General features: G+C 40.6%; 1 protein-coding gene across 9 annotated transcripts in view; it reads left to right on the top strand.

The window, feature by feature from the left end:
- SFT2D2 (SFT2 domain containing 2) overlaps positions 1–19,284 on the top strand; it is an 89,736-nt gene that overhangs the window by 50,923 nt on the left and 19,529 nt on the right. For 7 of the 9 annotated variants that reach the window (XM_033198618.1, XM_033198616.1, XM_033198612.1 and 4 more), the window contains 2 exons: positions 16,787–17,051; positions 18,444–18,578. In XM_033198618.1, the coding sequence (XP_033054509.1) occupies positions 16,787–17,051; positions 18,444–18,578 (400 nt within the window). Of the gene's footprint in view, positions 1–5,015; positions 6,475–16,786; positions 17,052–18,443; positions 18,579–19,284 lie in introns of those variants that run through there. The other 2 variants (XM_033198621.1, XM_033198613.1) reach the window with 2 other exon arrangements.

Below are 19,284 nucleotides of genomic sequence, written 5' to 3' on the forward strand. Positions count from 1 at the left end.
GGCTGCTTGTATGTCTTCTTTTGAGAAGTGTTTGTTCATGTCCTTTGCCCATTTTTTAATAACTTTTTTTTTTTGCTTGTTGATTTATTTAAGTTCTTTATAGATGCTGGATATTAGACCTTTGTCAGAAGCATAGTTTGCAAATTATTTTCTCCCATTCTGTAGGTTGCCTGTTTACTCTATTGATAGTTTCTTTGCTGTGCAGAAGCTCTTAAGTTTAATTAGGTCCCACTTTTAATCTTTTTTTGTTGTTGTTGTTATTCTTTTTTTGAGGCAGGGTCATGCTATGTCACCCACGCTAGAGTGCAGTGTCATGACCTTGATTCACTACAACCTCCACCTCCCAGGCTCAAGCAGTCCTCTCACCTGAGCCTCCTGAGCAGCTGGGACTACAGACATGTACCACCATGCCCAGCTGATTTTTGTGTTCTTTGTAGAAATAGGGTTTTACCATGTTGGCCAGGCTGGTCTCGAATTCCTGGGCTCAAATGATCCACCTGCCTTGGCCTCTTAAAGTTGTGGGATTACAGGTGTGAGCCACTGCACCTGGCCAAGTTTTGTTTTTGTTGCAATTGCTTTTGAAATCTTCATCATGACGTCTTTGACAGGGCCAATGTCCAGAATGATATTTCCTAGGTTTTATTCTAGGGTTTTTATAGTTTTAGGTTTTACTTTTAAGTCTTTAATCCAACTTGAGTTGAATTTTATATTTGGTGATAAATAGTGGTCCAGTTTCAATCTTCTGCATATTGAGATTGAGATAAGCAGCCAGTTATCTCAGTACCATTTATTGAAGAGGGAGTCCTTTCTTCATTGCTTACTGTTGCCAGCTGTGTTGAAGATCAGATAGTTGTAGGCATATGGTTTCTTTTTTTGGGTTCTCTAACCTGTACCAGTGATCTCTGTGTTGACTTTTGTACCAATACCATGCTGTTGTAGTTACTGTTATAGTCTTGTAGTATAGTTTGAAGTTAAGTGGTGTGATGCCTAAAGCTTAGTTCTTTTTGCTTAGGATTGCTTTGGCTATTTGGGCTCCTTTTTGGTCCCAGATGAATTTTAAAATTATATTTTCAAAATCTGTGAAAAATGAGGGTAGTTTTATAGGAATAGCATTGAATCTGTAAATTGCTTTGGGCAGTATGGCCATTTTAACAATATTGATTCTTCTTATTTGTGAGCATAGACTGCTTTTCCATTTGCTTGGATCATCTTTGATTTTTTTTTTTTTTTTTAGCAGTGTTTTGTAATTCTTGTTGTGATCATTCACATCCCTGGTTAGCCATATTCCTAGGTGTTTTAGTCTTTTTTTTTACAGCTATCGTGAATGGTATTGCATTCATAATTTGGCTGTCAACTTGGATGTTGTTGGTGTATAGAAATACTAATGACTTTTGTACATCGATTTTGTGTCCTGAAACTTTGCTGAATTTGTTTATCATATCTAGGAGCCTTTGGGCAGAGACTGTGGGGTTTTATAGGTATAGAATCATATCGTCTGCAAAGAAGGATCGTTTGACTTCCTCTCTTCCTATTTGGATACCTTTTATTTTTCTTTCGCCTGATTACTCCAGCTAGAACTTCCAGTACTGTGTTGAATAGGAGTGGTGAGAGTGGGCATCCTTGTCTTGTTCTGGTTCTCAAGGGAAATGCTTTCAGCTTTTGCCCAACAGTATGATGTTGGCTGTGGGTTTGTCATAGATGGCTATTATTTTGAGATGTGTTCCTTTTTGATGCCTAGTTTGTTGAGGATTTTTAACATGAAGGGAAGTCGAATTTAATCAAGAGCCTTTTCTGCATCTATTGAGATGATCATGTGGTTTTTGTTTTTAGTTCTGTTTATTTGATGAATCACATTTATTGATTTATGTATGTTGAACCAACCTTGCATCCCAGAAATAAAGCTTTCTTGATTGTGGTGAATTGGATTTGGTTTGCTAGTATTTTGTTAAGGATTTTTGCATGTATGTTCATCAGGGATATTGGTCTGAAGATTCTTTTTTTCTGCCAAGTTTTGGTATCAGAATGATGCTGGCCTCATAGAATGAGTTAGGGAGGAGTTCCTCCTCCTCTATTTTTTGAAATAGTTTCAGTAGGATTGGTACCAGCTCTTTATATGTCTGGTAGAAATCAGCTGTAAATCCATGTGGCCCAGGGCTTTTTCTGGTTGGTAAATTTTTTTATTAATTCAACTTTGAAACTTGTTATTGATCTATTCAGGCTTTCAATTTCTTCCTGGTTCAATCTTGGGAGGTTGTATGTTTTCAGGAATTCATTCATTTCTTTTAGGTTTTCCAGTTTGTGTCAGCACCATCTATTGAAGAGACTGTCCTTTCTCCAATGTATGTTCTTGGCACCTCTGTCAAAAATGAATTAACTGTAGGATTTATTTCTGGGTTCTCTATTCTGTTCCATTGGTCTATGTGTCTGATTTTGTGCCAGTGCCATGCTGTTTTGGTTACTATGTCATTTTAGTATAATTTGAAGTCCGGTAATATGATTCCTTCAGTTTTTTTCTTTCTGCTCAGGATGGCTTTGGCTATTCTGCATCTTTCATGGTTCCATATAAATTTTTAGGATTTTTTTCTATTTCTGTGAAGAATGTCATTGATATTTTGATTGGGCTGCATTGAATCTGTAGATTGCTTTGGGCAGTATGGACATTTTAACAATATTGATTCTTCCAATCCATGAACATGGACTATCTTCCCACTTTTTAATGTACTTTTCTATATCTTACATCAATGTTTTATAGTTTTTGTTGTAGAGATCTTTCACCTCTTTGGTTAAGTTTATTCCTAGATATTTTATTTTATTTGCAGCTATTGTAAATGGGATTACTTTTTTGATATCTTTTTCAGATTATTCACTGTTGGCTTATAGAAGTGCTGTATTGATTTTTGTATGTTGATTTTGTATCCTGCAACTTTATTGAATTTGTTTATAAATTCTAATAGTTTTTTGGTAGAGTCTTTAGTTTTTTCCAAATATAAGATCATATCATCTGCAAACAAGGATAATTTGACCTCCTTATTCCCAATTTGGATGTCTTTTACTTCTTTCTCTTGTCTGATTGCTGCAGCTAGAACTTCTAGTATTATATTGAATAACAGTAGTGTAAGTGGTCATCCTTGCCATATTCCAGTCTTAGTTCTGTTTTTTTCTTCATTTCTCCCTTACTGGTGCTTCAGAACACTTCACATTTCTGTATTGGAATTCCTCAAGCATGTCTTTCTGTCCTTTCTAGATTGTAAAACTATTTGAAGGAAGGATTTTTATCTTGCTGGTAGACTGGGGAAACATTGTTCACTGTATCTCACAGTGTTTTCCTTATAAAGACTTATGGGGGAAATGTCTCACAGGTCAAGGCTTGCTTTTATTTTAGGGACACAGTTTAATGTATGCCAGATTGTATTCCCCCACTTTGCATTGGCTGCTTGGAAGCTCAGAGCCACAACTGTATCACAGTTCTAAGCAGTACCTTCTCAAAATCTCCACTTATATACCTAATAGTCTTTGCATTAGTTTCCTATTGCTGCTGTACTAAATTACCACAAACTTTGTGGCTTAAAACAATGGAAACCTATTATCTTACAGTTTGGGGAATCAGAAGCCCAAAATTAGTTTCACTGGGCTAAAACCAAGGTGTTGGCAGGACTATGTTCCTTCTGGAGGCTCTAGAGGATAATCTATTTCCTTATCTTTTCCAGCTTCTAGAGACTTCTTACATTCCATGTCTTCTGGCCCCTTCTTCCATCTTCAAAGCCAGGAGTGTAGCATCTTCTCTCCCCTCTGACTTCTGCACCTGTCCTTACATCTTCTTGCTCTGACTTTGATCCTCCTGCCTCCCTCTTATTTTTGTGATTGCACTGGGCTCACCAGATAACCCAGGATAATCTCCCCATCTCAAGATCCTTAACTGAATCACATCTGAAAAGTCTGTTTTTCCCATGTGAGGTAATACACTCACAGGTTCTGAGGATTCGGAAATGGGCCTCATTTACTGGGGGTCCTTATTCAGCCTACCACATTATTTTCAATGTTAACTGTATGAAATTGAAATTTTTGAGTCTCCTAACCAAATTGTACCTCTGCCTACCCTTCCACCTCCCTCACCTTCCGTATCTCAGTAAATGGCCCTGCCATGTAATAATTGTTCCCATCAGACACACGGTTCTCTGCTCTCCCTCACCCCCACATCCAGTCCCTCATGTTGTTCTGTCATATCGACTTCTAAGGTGTATCTAGTACCCATACACTTCATTTTTTGGCTACTGCCACTACCCTAGGCTAAGCCGTCACCAGCTCTTGCCTGAACTGCTATCATAGCCTCTAATTTGTCCTTTACTTCAGCTCTTGCCCTTTCCTAGTCTATTCTCCACAAATCAATTAGATTTTTTGCAAACACAAAGCAAATCATGCTGTTTTCCTACTTAATCCTCTCCAATTGTTTCTTATCTCATGTTGAAGAGAATCCAAACTCTTCATCATGACTTCTAAGGCCCTGTGATCTGACCTGGCCCTCTCTCAAAGAACATCTCATTCTACTCTCTTTACCACCACATTCTGGTCACACTGGCCTCCCTGGAGATTTCGACCTGGCTCAAGCCATGCTTCTCACATGCAATTCTTCAGCTTGGCACTCTGCCAACTCTTTGCCAACTCATCCTTGCTGAGCTTTTGGTCTCATCTGAAATGTCTCCTCCTCAGAGAAGCTGTTCTACACAACTCCACCTAACTGGAGTTCCCTACCCTGCTGGGCATTTTTCTCGACCACTTCACCCTTTTATGTAGTCTTCATAGACTTATCACTACTGATAATTACTTAGTTGTTGTTTACTTTATGTCATTTATTTTCCCCATCAGATGGTTAATTCTGTAAAGGCGCAGGCCGCTTCTGTTTGTTCCTTGCTGTATGGGATGCTTCATGGGTATGTAGCACTAGGAGGCCCTGAATACATTTTCTGTCATCCTTACCCTGACTTTATCTTACCTTTTTGGGTTTGTTTTCCTTTTGTTCTTGTTTTCTTACTTTGTGTTGACATGAGAAAAACTCACAACCCCCAGGCTCTACTCAAGGCTGGGGGCTAGAGGAGGTAGAGCTTCCTCTGCTCTTGTCCCTTCCACCCACTGTCCACTCACTCGCCATTAGTACTGTGTGTTGAGGGCAAAAGAAAAGCTTTCTACTACTGTTTCTTCCCAGGGAATGTGGGATTCATCCTGGAATGCCAAAATAAGGATGAATTATCAAAAGAGAAAACAATAATGCCTTTCTGGACCAAAGATAGAAATTGCTCTGCATAATAATGTAAAAAGCTTATTTTCACTGACTAGGGGCAGAGTGTTCCTTAGAGAGATTAATATGATACTAGCTGCTTTTTTTCTCTCCCTCTGGCAAAGGCTAGAGATAAACAAAAAACTGGGGTTCTAGACTCTAGGGAGGAAGGACAGCATTCAGAGCTCCATTTGTAGGAGGTGAGCACGGCCCTTGAGATGAGTGGGGTGTGAGCAAGTCTGGGACATTCAGGAGAGAGATGATGAGTAGGGGACACCCTGGGAGAAAGAGGTCCTGAGCTCTTTTCTTTTCTCCCGAGCCCTGACCCTTGAGCAGTGGCACACAGAGTGTCTTCCTTTATTCTCTGGTGCAGTAGTCATGTTTGTTGGCACAGTGCCTTGGACCTTCCATATATGCTTCTCTCCAGAGCCTTCGTCTAAGATGCTGGAGAGTAGCTTATAGCCTGGGTTGGCATCAAGTTTGTCGATTCTCCCCAGGACCCTTTTCTTTATAGGTGCCACATGTCATGATTTATGCACAAACATGATTTGCCTGACAGTGCAGTCTGGGCCTGGAATAATTTTAATTAATGGGAAAATGGTCCTCAATACACCGATTAGACCTCTTCAGGTACAACAAGATAAAAGCCTGATAATTTGGATGGAGTACTCTTCTTAAATGTCTACTCTGTGCACGGCAGCCAATGGGAAAGCCAGGCTCTCTCCCACCTGATCCAATGAGTAATTAAGAGAGGGCTTTTTCTTCCCTACCTCTCCCCTCCCTCCACCCCGCTCCCCAACTAAAGCTTAACAGGTTGGTGGTATAATGTGGAGACTTTTAAAGGGTGCCATCCTAGGAGCTTAGGCAAGAGCCAGGGTGTCTTCTCCCCACTCCCCAAGCACTGTTCAAGTGGATTTGAAAAGCAGGCAAGTGAGGGAAGGAAGAAGCTAGAAGCAGGCAAGGTAGGTAACGGCTCTCGGCAAAGTTCGAGAAGTGCCTATGGCCATGAGTGAACTGGGCACTCGGAAGCCCAGCGATGGCACTGTTTCTCATCTGCTCAATGTGGTGGAGAGCGAGCTTCAGGCAGGGAGGGAAAAAGGCGACCCTACGGAGAAGCAACTTCAGATCATCCTGGAGGATGCACCTCTCTGGCAGAGATTCAAGGAAGTCACTAATGAGATGATTGTGACCAAGAATGGCAGGTGAGTTTATCTGCTGCCCTGCGTGGGCTGGCAGGGCTTGGCAGGAGAGATGAGACCCCTTGAATATTGAAGAGGTTGCCGCTCTTCACTCAGAGGCGGCGGGATCTGATTAAACATACTTACAGGAAGGACTGTCTTCAGTGGCTTTCCTCCAGCCAACTTAATTAATTTCTGTGAGATCATCAGAGGATGAAGCCACCTGTCTTATGTGCATTTTAAATGGAGAAATTCTGAGTAATTACCATAATGTGGGGGGCATGCCCCATTGGGATGGGAAAATGGACTCAAATGTCAGAAAATAATATTAATTTGTGACTAGCTGCAAACCCTATCACAGACCTGAGCCCCAACTCCGTCCAGTTAAGATGAAAGACAACTTTATTTGGAAGCTGGATAATCTCCTCCTAAGTACAGCAAACTTGCCAGAAATGTTTGACTAGTTGAAGACTGGAAGCAAACGGGCAAATGTAAACTCATTGCCTATCACTTCACCTGCTTTCCCGTGTGTGTTTGTGGTGAGTGTTCATTTGAGATTGTGTGTGTTTGTGATGATGTGAAAGCTGTTGCAGTAATAGTGAATGAAAACATATTATACTGTTTTAGAGAAGAGAAGATGCCTTCTTTCCTCTAAGTGCAGCAAATTGAGGGATTAACTGAAACTGATCTCTGCTGGCATTTCTCAGATTCTATTAAACCTAGTCTGCTAAGGGGCTGTCAAGGTAATATTAGAAGATTTCACTTCGTAGAGGAGATGCAAATATTTTGAAACAAAATCTCACCGCTCGCAGCTTGGCCAAACTAGCTCCAACATTCAGCTGATGTTCACATATATTTTCATACACATGCTCACAAAAGTACAAAATGCTGAAAGGCATTTTCAGTAGGCTTAGTTTTGGCTGAACTCTAATTATGACACCCTCGAGAGAATTCTGATAATAGAGACGAGCCGAGGCCATTTGAACTTCTTTCTGTTAGGCTTTTGTCCTTGTGCAAAATGCTTCCATTCCTGATATCTTGGTTTTCTATATTTTAATAAAGCACAGTATAGAAAATGAACTATTTCTTGTCAATCTTGGAGAGTTGTGAACTCAGGAGCTGTTACATGGCATTAAAGTGCATTCTAAAATGAAAACCATACCTGAATTAGGACATTTCAAGAAATTGTGATTATACCAGTAGCAGGAATATCAACCTTGCTTGATTTTTATATTTTCTTTCTCAAAATGGGTTCCATACTTATTTCATATAGATTTATTGCTTTTAATATTTGTTACTGTAATTATAGTTGTTCCTTCTCTTGACTTGTATTTACACATTATTTTTAGCTTCTTTCATAGAAGAAAACTTAAAACATATTTTTAATTTCACAGAATTACCCCAAATTCTTAATTGGATTTAATCTTTTGCCCTTTAAAGATGGGCAAAGATGCAACTGTAAAAAGTTTATTTTATCTGACAGTAGGTAGAACATTCTGCTTATTATTCTTTGTATTATTGGATACTAATTACACTAATACCTAGCCTCATGCTATTGATTTGGCTGTCAAATTGGCCATATATTAAGGTAAAAATAAGTACAATCACCAAGTAAATATATGGTTCATCTATTTCAATAAGGAATAAATAATAAAAGTTTCTGGGCCGGCTACTCGGGAGGCTGAGGCAAGAGAATGGCGTGAACCCGGGAGGCGGAGCTTGCAGTGAGCTGAGATCCGACCACTGCACTCCAGCTTGGGCGACAGAGAGAGACTCCGTCTCAAAAAAAAAAAAGTTTCTGAAACCATTATAAATTCCAATTTAATAATATGTTACATTGGAATGTACTTTTACCATTTAAGAAACATTTTATCTTGCCTTTTATTGCCTATATAATTTTCCACTCTATTTAAAATGTAATATACTTCACATTAACCCAGTGTGGTGGTCTGCTCCTGTTGTCCCAGCTATGCAGGAGGCTGAGGCGAGGGATCCTTGAGCCCAGGAGCAGTCTGGGCAACATGGTGAGACCCTGTCTTTAAAAAGCAAAACAAAATCCTTCATCTTTAAAGTCATTTAATATTAGCTACATGAACAATATTCTTTGTAGAAGAAGTCTAATTGCGGTGAACTTGGTTGTTCTTATCTATGGATGTCCTGCTGTGTTCCCCCTCTTCCTGTAAATGAAACCTTTTTCTTAAATTCTCCTAAGTTCTCTGAGCCCTTTAGGGTCAAGATTTTGCCAGGAGATAGAAAGTTCCCTTTATACTTTGATTAAAGAAGGGAAGACAAGTCCATAAGAAATTGATGTACTTAATAATGAATGAACTTGGTGTGAAATTACTCCCAACTTCTTAGTTTCTCAGATTAAACCATTAGTCACACTTAACCTTTGTGAATATAGACATCTTTCTTGCTTCATCTTCTTTACTCCCTTCTTCCTTCTTTCTTTTCTCCCTAGCCATTTATTCCTCAATGCCTCCTTTCTACTCATTCTCCTATATCTATAGACTCTCTGTGTCTCCTTCAGATCCTTGCCCTCCACATCGACTCCCACGCCTGGTGCAGGTAGATTTGTGGCCCTTCACCGTGGAGAAGAATGTTCCTGGTATGATTACCCAGTCCTAGCCTTTTTCATTCACATTGTGACCTGGGCCCTTTTTCATTGACATTGTCACCTTGACTTTTTAAAAAAGCATCATTTGGGGTGATAACTCCTGTACACTTGAGGTGTCATTGTTCTGCATTAAAATAGCAAATCTTGCAATAGCATAAGATGGGCTGATGAAAGAGTGAAAAGACTCATTGTCAAGTGGAGATCTACTTTCATATATATAAATAGGAAGCTTGCTTCTGACGTTGATCAGAAGCTGTAAAGAGAAAAGCTTTTCCCTGAAAAACATGGAATTATCTCCAGAAACTGGGATCCTGATGTTGGCCTCCTTTCTTTCCTTCCTTTCTCTCTCTCCCTTCCTCCTTTTCTTTCTCTCTCTTCCCTCCCCCATTCTACTACTTCTTTTCCCTTTCCTCCTTTTCTTCCTCCTTCTCTTTTTAAAATGGAAAACTTTTAGTTATTCGTAGTTAATAGTCCTTTAGATATAACAGTAATAAGTATAAGACCTCCTTAGAGCTCATTTGAGTCATCTCTTGTGTATCCAGCCAGTATTTCCTTTCATGTCCATCCTTTAAGCTGGAAACGTATACTTTAGTTCGCAGAAAGAATTCATTTCAGACTTCAGAGGTAAATAAATTAAATTGCTTGCTAGCATGGCAGCTCATGTCTGTAATCCCAGCACTTTGGGAGGCTGAAGTGGGAGGATTGCTTGAGCCCAGGAGTTTGAGACCAGACTGGGCAATGTAGGGAGACCTCTTCTCTACAGAAAATTTAAACAATTAGCCAGGAGGCCCAAGTAGGTGGATCACTTGAGCTCAGAAGTTTTAGAACAGCCTGGGCAACATGAAGAAACCCTGTCTCTCCAAAACATACAAAAAATTAGCTGGGCATGGTGACACCTACCTGTAGTCCCAGCTACTTGTGAGGCTGAGGTGGGAGATCATCTGACCCTGGGGAAGTCAAGGTTGCAGTGATCACACCATTGCACTCGAGCCTGGGCAACAGAGTGAGACTGTGTCTCAAAAAAAAAAAAAAAAAAAAATCAAATCTCTTGCTTTTGTTTTCTTGTAACATTTTCACGTAAGGCAAAAATGCTAATTTCTTGTTATGATAAAATAAGAGGTGGGAATTACTAAGTTTAAATTTGTCAGTGATTAAGGGGTATTGGTGCAGTGCCACCGAGTTGATGGTCATAGTCTCCAGTAAGGGCAGTACAAGAGAGGAGAAAAGTAAGGTTGCACATCAGGCCAATACATTTCCATGTCCCTATAGCCCATGAATATTTTTCTCTGAACTTTAAAATTACACCTCAAGAAGATCATATGCATTTATGTAATCTGCCGCTAACCGGGCCACCTTGCTTCCCTAAAGCTGCTCTTTTTTTCCTTTTGTTTATTTATCTTTAATGGACACCTGTTGCTATTCTTATGCCTGCTCACCTTCATATAAATGTCAGCATCCATGCACCATGTGTGTGTCTCTCTCTCTCTCTCTCTCACACACACACACCCCTTTGAAAGTTCTGATGAGTATTTGATAAATAGTAGAGTTTTGTGGAGAGATGGAGGACAGTGTTTCCAAGTTTAACTTTTTGAATTTGCTTTTAACCATCTCTGCTGTTCCCCCACCTGTAAAATCTGCCTCATCTCTGCCCCCCTTTCTTCCTGCAAACCTCACTTCTCATAGCCTGCTCCAGCAGCACTGGCTTCTGGAGATACCCTGTCAGTGAAATAAAACTGGAAAGCTGGTCTCATAATAAAAGCCAAACAGTTTACGGGCAAAGCCCAACCACCTGTGGTTCTTCAGGTATGGTTTTCTTGAGGAGTGCTTATTTACCCTGCCACATTTTCCTCTCTTTATCTCCAAGGGGGCTTTCTCTCCAGGGTGGTTTAAGTGAAGTTATGCTGTTACTTAGGGACTGATTTACATATTTCTTATCCCTCAGACTCTGGGTTTCTCTATGTTAGCTACATCTAGGAAAAAAATGGGGAAGAAAATCACCTTGATTGGAAGTGCAGTTCATTCCTGAAAATAAAGCCTGATCATGAGTGGTAATCACAGATCAGTTAGTTACTGGATCCCTAGATAATGCATCCCTGTCATTGTGAGACAAAAGAGGGGAAAGTAGGGTGGGAAGAGGGGAACTTGTCTTGGAGGCAAGGTTAGTTCCAGTCCCAGTTACAAGACCTTAGGCAAATTGACTGACTTTTATTTATTCCTCATTGCCATAATAGGGAATGTATTAAAAAATGTATTAAAATAGGGAATGGATTAAAAATACATCTTTTCTCAGTTTATTTATGTAGTGATAAAAACAAAAAAATTATAAAGTTCTTGGCAAATGGAATACTAAAGAAAATAGAGCAATTAATCATTCTACCATTTCCCAGATATATCTTCCTTCTAAGAGACAAGACACCGTGACTTCTTTGTTTTTATTAACAGCTTTATGATGATGTAATTCACATGCCATACAGCTCATCCATTTGAAGTGTATACGTTTAGTGGTTCTCAGTAATTCACAGAGTTGTGCATCTGTCTCCACAGTTAATTTTAGAACATTTTTATTGCTTCAAAAGGAAGCCCTGCACCCTTAGCCATCACCTCCTTAGACCCTGGCAACCACTAATCTACTTTCTGTTTCTGTAGAGTTACCTGTTTCATATCATGGACATTTGATATCCTGGGAATCACACAATACGTGGTCCTTTGTGAACAACTTCTTTTACTTAGTGTAATGTTGTCAATGTTCATCAATGTTGTAGCATGTATCAGCACTTCATCTTTTTTATTGACAAATACTCCATTATATGGATATAACACATTTTATTTATCTTTCATCACTTCATGGACATTTGGGTTTTTCTGCATTTTGGCTATTATGCATAATGCTGCTATGTACCTCTGTGTACAAATGTTTGCGTGGAACTATGTTTATATTTTTTCTTGTGTATATACCTAGGAGTGGAATTGCTGGATTATTGAGAAACTGTATATTTAACCAGGTGAGGAACTGCCAGACTATTTTCCAAAGTGACGGCATCGTTTTATATTCCTGTCAGCAATGTATGAGGATTCCAATTTCTCTACATCTTCACCAATGCTTTTTGTTGTCTGCCTTTTGTATTGCAGTCATCCTAGTGGCCATGAAGTGGCATCTCACTGTAGTTTGGGTTTTGCATTTCTCTGATGGCTAATGATGTTAAGCATCTTTTCATTGGTCATGGCTTCTTTGAAATACCAGGTACAGCTCCGACCATAGCATGAAAGATGGAAAGCCATTACACATTTTCTTATTCTGGAATGAAAAGTCATGCTACACTCTTTATGAGACCTCACATAATATAGTTGAGAGGGTTAAGAAGAGGGCACTCTAACCTATTAGCAGTGAGGATAGTAATTGGAATTTTCCCTTCACTTTGCCTCAGCCACTTTGGTCTTCTCTTTTAGTTTCTGAATAGAGTGGGGCTATTTAAATCTAAGGGCCACTGTACTTGCTATTTCTTTTGCCTCTAAGTGCACCTCTTCTAACATTTTGCATGAGTCATTCCTTCTCATTATTTAGGTCTTAGCTCAGATGTCACTTCCTGTTCAGATCTGGCTAACGTAGCTTCTCATCCTTTAGTCTCCTTCTGTGACATAGTGCATTTTAGTTCCTTCATGGCACTCTTGCAATTTAAAATGATTTTTTTTTTTAAATAGAGATAGGGATCTTGCTAAATTGACTGGACTAGTCTCTAACTCTGGGCCTCAAGTGATCCTCCCATCTTGGCCTCTCAAAGTGCTGGAATTATTGGCATGAGCCATCACACCCAGCCCCAAATGATCTTATATGTTAAAGAAACAACAAAAATTTATTGACATTTTTGTTGCCTGACTTCTTTGTTAGAATGTAAGCTTCATGAGCAAGAGGATACTGGGTCTGCAATTTTTGTCATTGAATCCCCACCTAGAACAGTTCCTGGCATAGAGCAGGTACTGAAAAACCATTTGTCAAATGGGCAGATAAATCTCTAAGTAGGTATTAAGATTTGGGAAAACATTGAGGGGGACTTTTCCTTTCACTGTGGCTCAACCATGTTAGCCTTTGAGAAGCTAATAAGAAAGGAAAACAGAGTTAAAAAAAAAAAAAGGAGTGGTGAATGTAACATAATGTGTGCTTTCTAAGTCCCAGTTTCCTCATCTATAAAATTGGCATAATAACCTCCTTGTGGGTGAAGTAAGACTTAAGTTATATTTCACTTAAGTGAAATATTCACCTACGCAAAGTCCTAGGTGCAGAGTAAAATTCAGTACAGCCATCCCTTGGCATCCACAGAGGATTGGTTCTAGGCCCCTGCAAATATCAAAATCTGAGAATGCTGAAGTTCCTTACATAAAATGAACTAGAATATTTTGCATATAACCTATGCACATCCTCCCGTATGCTTAAGTTATTTCTGGATTATTTATAATACCTAATACAATGTTAATGCTATGTAAATAGTTATGCTGTATTGTTTTTATTTGTATTATGTTTTATTGTTGTATTATTTCTTTTCAAATTTTTCAATTTGCATTTGGTTGAATCTACAGATGCAGACTGTGGGAATGTGGAGGCCTGACTGTACATGATAACTATTATCACTAGAAAAACAATCTTGCAGTTAGGCACTGTGGCTTACACCTGTAGTCCCAGCACTTTGGGAGGCTGAGGTAGGAGTTGAGCCCAGGAATTTGAAAGCAGCCTGGGCAACACAGTCAGACACTTTTTAAATAAAAATAAAACAAATGAAAGTGTCTTGCATTAAGTAATTTCTTTTCTTTTTTTTTTTTTTTTGAGACAGAGTCTCGCTCTGTCGCCCAGGCTGGAGTGCAGTGGCCGGATCTCAGCTCACTGCAAGCTCCGCCTCCTGGGTTTATGCCATTCTCCTGTCTCAGCCTCCTGAGTAGCTGGGACTACAGGTGCCTGCCACCTCGCCTGGCTAGTTTTTTTTGTATTTTTTAGTAGAGACGGGGTTTCACCGTGTTAGCCAGGATGGTCTCGATCTCCTGACCTCGTGATCTGCCCGTCTCGGCCTCCCAAAGTGCTGAGATTACAGGCTTGAGCCACCGCACCCAGTGCATTAAGTAATTTCTTAAATCATAAGTCAGAACTTTATGAAATGTCCTGACATTTCTTATCATGAAGACACCAGCCATGCTCTCATGCTTGAACAATTGCATCATTATTCTGGCAGTTTAGTGCATGAGTAATACATTATATGTTTTTTCTCTTACTTTTATGTGTACCATATAGTCTTATTGAGAAAAGTTTTGGTACCTTTTTTTTTTTTTTTTTTTTTTTTTTGAGACACAGTCTCACTCTGTCACCCAGGCTGGAGTACAGTGGTGTGATAATAGCTCACTGCAGCCTCGACCTCCCATGCTCAAGTGATCCTCCTGCTTCAGCCTCCCCAATAGCTGGAACTACAGGTGTGCACCACCATGCCTGGCTAAATTTTGTATTTTGTATAGAGATGGGGTTTTGCCATGTTGCCCAGGCTGGTCTTAAACTCCTTTGGTACTTTTTAACTTTAGTATGCAAAATGACAATTATACACATGCCACTCTTGTGTTTTCTTTAAAATAAAATAAAAAGTAAACTTTATTACTTCAGAAGAAGCACTGGACCAGAACACAGAGACCGTGTCTCCGTATTCCTCATATAAACAGGTCTGACTGCTGGCTGTCAGAATAACCCTATATAATCTCTAGCATCACTTCTGATGCCTACTTTTATGATTCTTTGCAAATGGCATTTGTGTTCTCAGGATCCTTCTGTTTTCTACACTTGGCCAATATTATTAAGATAACTGAAAACACTAAAATATGTTGTAAAAGGGAATTAATCTGATAGTAGAAAATAAGACAATAATCCTTCTATTGAAGAAAGAACAAAAGAAAATGCAACATAAAGATTTTACATCACACAGGCAGCCTCCCTAGAGGAGGTGTATCTTTTTAGTTAATGTAAAAGTGCAATCATCTCACTAAGGGACAAGGAGTGTTGAGGTGGATAATGAAGTTCTCAGCGAAGACCTGGTTTTGGAATGCATCATCTGATGCATTTTTCTCCCTAGAAATGTTACTTAATTTATATACTTGTCCTAGCCTCCCATTTAAATTAATTTTCTCTCCTGAACACACCAACACAGCCTCATAAAGCTGTTATGAAGAACTCACTGAGTTAGTTCATGTCAAGTGCTTATTCCCATGCCTGGCACCTAGTGAGTGCTCTGTAAGTGTTGGCTGTATTACCATTACACCCAAGCCCTACGGCTGGCCTGGTTTTGCTTTGGCTCCAGAATCTTACCTTAGGCAGTGACTTTAGAGTTGGAAGCACAAAAGACGTCAACTCTGCCTCTCTCCTGCCTAGCGGGCAGAAACTACTTCTCTCTGCTTTTTTTTCTGGTGATATGAAGTCTAAATAGAGGCCGGGTGTGGTGGCTCACACCTGTAATCCCAGCACTTTGGGAGTCTGAGGCGGGTGGATTGCCTGAGGTTGAGAGTTTGAGACCAGCCTGGCCAACATAGTGAAACCCCGTCTCTACTAAAAACACGAAATTAGCCAGGCACGGTGGCGCATGTCTGTAATCCCAGCTACTCTCCTGGAGGCTGAGGCAGGAGAATCACTTGAACCCGGGAAGCAGAAACTCCGTCTGGAAAAAAAAAAAGTCTAAATAGAATAGGGAGTAACTGCTAATGGCCATGGGGTTTCTTTTTGGAATGATGAAAATGTTCCAGATTTATAAGCCAGCTACTTGGATAGTTTCTCCAAATATTTGTGAGAGTAAACTTGTTGTATTGTTCTTGTATTAAACTATTAAACTTGTATTATTCTAGCGTGTAGAAGAAGGATCGATGAATCTAGATCCACATGTCTCAAAGTGTGTTCTTTGGACACAAATTCTCATAAAATGCTTAGCTAAATGATAATCCCACTGTCACATACGTTTAGGGTGTGCACATTCCCATGCTTTCTTCAAAAAGTCCCATGGTGTACAAGGGTATGTTAAAGGCCCTGAGGCACCCTGGAGGAAAGAACTGGTCTCACTTTGTAAAGAGTTCCCGTCAGTTACTTTACCATGTAACCCTGTTTTTGCTTTTTTGAGACAGGATCTCACTCTGTCACCCAGGCTGGAGTGCAGTGGCACCATCACAGCTCACTGCAGCCTCCAACTCCTGTGCTCAAGCAATCCTCCCACCTCAGCCTTCTGAATAACTGGGACTACCATGCCCAGATATTTTTTTTTTTTTTTTGAGATGGGGGTGTCTCACTATGTTGCCCAGGCTGGCATGTTTTGCTATAAAAGCGATTACTATTATTTAGGAATAGTGTTCTTTATGAGGTTGGGAAGGGCTGGTCCGTGGCATCAGTGTGCCAGTGGGAAATCTTTGAAGAAAGCTTTATGTGGGGATGTGGCCTTTGATACATCTTGGGCTTCAGGTTCCTGTTGTGTCAAATGACTCCATCAGTGGTTTTCAGCCTTTAAAATGGAGCATGTTTTAAAGTGAAATCTTAGTATTAAATTCGTTTATAAAAAGAAGCTCTAGTAGCATTGGAATTGTGGACTTGGGCCCTGTTCGTTTGGCCTCCTCACAGGGCATTCCACGGAAGGCCTCAGTATTGAGAGGCCCCTGGACAAGGTGAGAGTTCCTCTAACGTCCCTCCTGTGGCTAAGTTTCTCCCTTTCCTTTTAGACGGATGTTTCCAGTCCTGAAGATTAGTGTCACAGGGTTGGACCCCAATGCCATGTACTCCCTCCTGCTGGACTTTGTCCCTACGGACAGTCACCGCTGGAAGTATGTCAATGGGGAATGGGTGCCCGCTGGCAAGCCAGAGGTCTCCAGCCACAGCTGCGTCTACATTCACCCGGACTCCCCCAACTTTGGGGCCCACTGGATGAAAGCTCCCATCTCCTTCAGCAAAGTGAAGCTGACCAACAAGCTCAATGGAGGCGGGCAGGTATGAATGAGGCGGGCAGGCCTGGCCACCCACTCCAGCCTCCCCACAACACCAATCAAGAAATATCAAGGGTGCATTTAGGCAATTAGAGGTGTCCTCACCAGCCTCTTCTCCCACAGAAGCCAATTATTCCCTGGAGTCCAAATGTAAACAAGAATAAACAGCTCTTAATTGGTGCTTTCAGTTTTTAATGGACTTCCTGATGTTAAGAGAGTGAGAGAGCAGTGGTTTACTTAATCACTGGGGCCCTTTTCAGAGTTTTGTCTTGTGTGCTGTGCTTTTTACCCAGCTCTGAGAGGGAGATGTTTGTGGGTACTAGGGTTTTGTTAGTCCCTCTCCCCTTTTTTAGTATAAGTGGCATGCTGGCAATAGACAAATACCTTCATAAAAAGCTGCTTCTAAATGAAATAATTACTACCTCCACTTGGGCATTATGATAATTATCAATAGAATATTGAATCAGCTTTGGTTTTTCAGAAAAAAAAATCAAAACAAACCTTCCTTAAACAAGGAAGGTTTTATTTCAGGTCTCCAATTAGAGTAAACAAGCATCTGGGGCTTTTTCCTCTTGTTTTCTGTGTTAGGATTGTGAATACTAGTCTGCTATGGAAGGTTGTTAGTTACTTTCTATAATGCAGGCGGTTTCTGGGGATTGGAGACGGATGGGAGGAAAGGGTCTGGATTCTTCTCTTCCCCACCTGCGTGTTTGATTTTCCCTTAGCCTCCTACCCTGTGCCCATGTGCCCCTTCTCTGATCTCTGTGCTTAGATGGCAGGGACCATAGGAGTTCATGTGTCCAGAGGTAACACTACCTGAGTCTGTGTGGTACTCAGAAGCTTCCAGTTCCTTATTAAAACGGGCAATGGAACAGTGAATTGTTACTGCCTACCAGATTTCACAGCAGGAGACTGTCATTACACCTTTCATTTGACTCACAGAGAGTGTAACCGTCAGATGTCAGATTTCACTATTCTTTCGTCACTTGGAAAATGCACCCATTGTCAGCATTTTGAGTTATTAGGATTCCTCAAATGAAAAAAAAAGGCAAACAATATATTTTGATAGATTGAAATCTACATTGTTGTGCTGAAAATAGGGGAAGGAAAAAAGGAAGCCAAGATTTTTTCAGAAAACGGAAAACTCTTAAGAATAACTTCTCTCTGACAACCCACCCCTCACCCTTGTAAAGGCTTCAATGTTATGCTTCCTGGAGCTTCTGGAAAATTCCCTTCATTTGTTTCTTAGAGGTGTGGTGGCAGCTCAGGTGGCCTAGGATTTGAAATGTGTGTCCCTAACTGGGGTGGTGCTGAGCTTGGGACCAGCTGGCTCATTTATCACCTGCGATACGCGGGGCTTTGCTTTTCTGCTCTTTCTCTTCTCCTGCCTCGACAGATAATGTTGAATTCTCTGCATAAGTATGAACCCCAGGTTCACATAGTGCGTGTTGGAAGTGCCCATCGAATGGTAACGAACTGCTCCTTCCCTGAAACCCAGTTCATAGCTGTGACTGCGTATCAGAATGAGGAGGTAAGAGTGTGTGTGTGTGTGTGCGTGTGTGTGTGTGCGTGTGTGTGTGTGTGTGTGTAACTGTCACCTGGGAGATCATGGCAGGATGGGAGGTAGGGGAGTCCTTATAGATAAAAGGTAGGTTTTCCAGGATTTGGATACACTCAGTAGACATGAAGTTAAACAATGGAGTAGCTGCTCTCCCTCCCTCTTGCCTGTTTGCTAAAGGCTCACCAGCATGTGCTCTCCTGATGCCAACAAGGCACAGCTGTGCATTGTCATGAAACGCCTGAGTTCTGTTGAAACTCTGGAGTCTTTGTTGTCAGCCCCTATGTGCCCTTGGCCCGTGCAGAGTTGAGTGTGTCTTGAATGGGTACAATTGGGCAGGGACTGTCAGATCTCCTGCTCTAGAAGCAAGTCTGTAGCAAGTGATCCAAACGTGCACCCTCCCTTGGGTTTTGTCATGCTATCAGTCCTGCTTGTTAATGTTCAATATCTGAGCACAGCTAAGTCTGCTGCTGCCCAGTGACTTGAGCCGCCTGGCTGTGAGGGGCTTAAGTCAGTGGTTAGCGCCTGGCCTGTCTGTGAGCTGCTTTGGGTCCGTTCACGTGCTTTGATGATTATCAGAAGAACCCAGAGAGGGTTGAATTCTTTTTGATTAAACTTTAAAAATGTTCTTTAAAGATAATATTTATTTAAAAACACATAATAAACTGACAATACAGAA

The sequence above is a fragment of the Trachypithecus francoisi genome, unplaced genomic scaffold (assembly GCF_009764315.1).
Source record: "Trachypithecus francoisi isolate TF-2019V2 unplaced genomic scaffold, Tfra_2.0 Lachesis_group5, whole genome shotgun sequence".
In the NCBI taxonomy this organism is placed as follows: domain Eukaryota; kingdom Metazoa; phylum Chordata; class Mammalia; order Primates; family Cercopithecidae; genus Trachypithecus; species Trachypithecus francoisi.